The sequence below is a fragment of the Lynx canadensis genome, chromosome F1 (assembly GCF_007474595.2).
Source record: "Lynx canadensis isolate LIC74 chromosome F1, mLynCan4.pri.v2, whole genome shotgun sequence".
NCBI classification, from domain to species: domain Eukaryota; kingdom Metazoa; phylum Chordata; class Mammalia; order Carnivora; family Felidae; genus Lynx; species Lynx canadensis.
Window position 1 is genome coordinate 41,387,964 of NC_044319.2, and position 2,669 is coordinate 41,390,632.

A 2,669-nucleotide genomic window follows, 5' to 3' on the forward strand; every position below is an offset into this window, starting at 1 on the left:
GGGTGGAATTGGAGGCTGCACTATGAACAAAGGGGAGCTCCTGAGTTTGCCCCGAGACAGGGCATACACGAGGGGCACTCTGGTCCCCTGCTCTATTTCCCGGGAAACGGCATGCTCCTTGCTGTAAGGAGTCAGCTACACGAGAGCATCCGTTCCCTCTCTGGGTGGCGAGTTAACCTTACATGGATGAGGAAGGGGATAGGCTGGCATTTGATAGCCCCGGCACTGGCCCTCTGGCATCAGGACAGCCTGGCTGAGGAAGCCCCTGCTGCGGGGACGGTGGCATCTGTGGCCAGCGTGGGGGCTCTCATGGACGCCCGGCCTGGCAGACAATCTCAGTTGGGCATGGTTTCATCTGGGAAGGCCACAGAGACGTCTTCCACTGTGATGCTGTCCACAATGGAGGTGAGAGAGTGCAGGTTGTGGGCGTCCGTGGGGTCGGCCGTGAGCAGGTGATCTGTAAGGAGAAGGGGGGAGGATGTCACCTGTGTGATGAAGGGGGTTTCAAGACCCAGGACAGGGAACAAGGTCTTTGGGGGTGGCACAGGTTTCCCAGGACAGATGAGTGCGCAAAACTCAAGAATCCTACTCACTAGCCCATGCCTTTCCCAGTGCCAAGCATATGTGTGTGTGTGCGTGTGTGTGTGCACGCGTGTGCATGTGTGTGTGAACACTGAACGCATGTGCCTTCTCTCTGAGCTCCCCTAGTGGGGTTAGGATTTGAAAGCAGCTACTCTGAGACAGAGCCAGGACGGTGTATCCTGGGAGACTGGAACTGTCCTTTGCTGGCCCAGTTTTGCAGCACTGACTCGGCAATTCCCAGGGACCCCTGGGGCAGGGACATTCCCCTCTCCGTGGAGAAGGTCAGGCACCAGGCTTTGGTCGGGGAGCTGCAGGAGGCCTAGACCACTCCTTAGCTGGTCAAGGTCTCAGGGAGGCACAGGGCCTCACGGCCCGCCATTTGGAACCCCGGGTTCAGCAGTTCCCTGGAGAAGCCAAAGGCAAGAGGACTGGAGCAAGAAGCAAGGTAAAAGGAGACAACTGGGCCTAGAGACAGGCTGAAGGGGTCAAGCCAAGGTTATGAGGGTCCGGGTCTCACTTACCCCCTGTGTTGGGACCAAACTCCAATGTGCTGCCCCACTCTGGACTGCAGGAGGCGCTGTGGGAGCTGCATTCACTGGGCACCTGCAAGACGGGGTGAAGGCCCAAGGTCAGAGCACAGCCATTCTTGATGGTGTCTCTCTGTCCAGTTCCAATGGGCAAAAGCTCCCCTTGTGGGGCTGGAGGGTGAGCCACAGGCTGCAGCCCTCCAGCCCGGGGTACCCCTGGCCTCAGGATCTTCCCCATCAGCAACTTTCATGCCCCCGCTCCCTGCCTGGCCACAGAGCCCCTACTGCCAGGCCTTTCTTGTCCTCCATTCTGGGTGGCGATTCTGTCCTCACAGGACACCCGGTTTAAAAGGGTTCCTGGTTTTCCTGACCTTACGATAAGGGTGAAGGATAAGGTGAAGGAAGCAGGTGCAGGCCCGCTGGGGTTCTTGAGAGACCCTGGGTAGGTGTTGCCTCTGCTCAGCCACACTCAAGATGGGGTGGTGGGGCAAAGCGACGCTTGGCCTTGCCTTTTGGACCCCATCCCTAGGCGCTGGGATTAATTCTCACTCCCACCCAGGCTGACTCTGGACTTGCTCTTGGATCCGCCCGTCCTTCTGTTCTCTGCCACCCCCCTCCACCTCTGCTTCTCCCTGTGGCCTTTAGCTTGGCCTGAAAGGACAGAGGGACACAGGAGGTCAACTTGACCGCCCAGCTGTGAGGAAGGAGGGGGTGCTGCAGCCCCCAAGACCCCACCTGCTCCAACCCTCTGACTGAACCCCACACTGGGGTCCCGAAGCCGTCCAGGGGCCTCCTGCGCCCCCTCCCCCTGGGGCGGCTGGGGGGGGGGGGACGCTCACTTACCCCTGGCTGGGGCCCGCCCCCGCCCCGGTACCGGAGGTCACGCTCTTCCTGGTTGAGGGAGCTGAGCAGGGCCTGTAGGCGCTCAATGTACTGGATAGCGCTGCGCAGGATCTCCACCTTGGGCAGCCGCTGGTTGGGGTTGAGCAGGGTGCTCCTCTTCAGAGCCTCAAAGGCCTCATTCACCTTCTTGAGCCTGCGCTTCTCCCTCAGTGTGGCCGCACGCCGCCGGTCCACGGACACCGACTTCCTCTTACACACCTTGCAGGCCCACGGCAGGCACTGGCCCAGGCAGTGCTCGGGGGTCCCCAGCCCCTTGTCTTCGAGGGGCCCTCGGGCCTCAGGGCTCAGGCTGAGCTCAGTCCGCTCGTAGCCTGGCGGCTCGAAGGCCTGGAGGTGGACGGGCAGGTAGTTCTCCCCGTCATAGAAGTGGGGTTCCTGGTAGAAGTAGGGGGATGTCTCATATAGCTCCATGGGGTCGGAAGAGACTTGTTCCTGCCACTGGCCCCCAAGCTCCTGCAGCCCCTCACGCCAACTGCTGGGTGCCATTTAAACCCTCCCCGCTGGCATGGAACCAGAGATAAATATAGCCAATGCCGCAGAAACCTGAGCCCCCCCTAAGCTGTCGCTGCACATCAAGACGTTTACAGTGGATTAGATGTGATTCCCCTTCCCTCTGCCCCCAGCCCCCACCCCACCCAGCCCGCTTGCCCCAGCCTG

The 2,669-nt window shown here is 60.8% G+C and overlaps 1 protein-coding gene across 1 annotated transcript; it reads right to left on the reverse strand.

Moving 5' to 3' along the window:
* Positions 1-232: 232 nt before the first annotated feature.
* On the reverse strand, positions 233-2,438 carry MYOG (myogenin). Its single transcript, XM_030302525.1, has 3 exons — positions 1,953-2,438; positions 1,104-1,185; positions 233-457 (listed from the first exon to the last, which is right to left on the reverse strand). Exons 1-3 carry the CDS (start codon positions 2,421-2,423, stop codon positions 336-338), a joined length of 675 nt encoding a protein of 224 aa, XP_030158385.1. The 5' UTR covers positions 2,424-2,438; the 3' UTR covers positions 233-335.
* Positions 2,439-2,669: the final 231 nt, after the last annotated feature.

Coding starts and splice junctions, on each gene's coding strand:
- MYOG (XM_030302525.1), bottom strand. CDS start 2,423: ATGGAGCTATATGAGACATCCCCCTACTTCTACCAGGAACCCCACTTC. Junction 1,186..1,952: donor GGGGCGGGCCCCAGCCAGGG/GTAAGTGAGCGT, acceptor CCCGTCTTGCAG/GTGCCCAGTGAATGCAGCTC. Junction 458..1,103: donor GTTTGGTCCCAACACAGGGG/GTAAGTGAGACC, acceptor TTCTCCTTACAG/ATCACCTGCTCACGGCCGAC.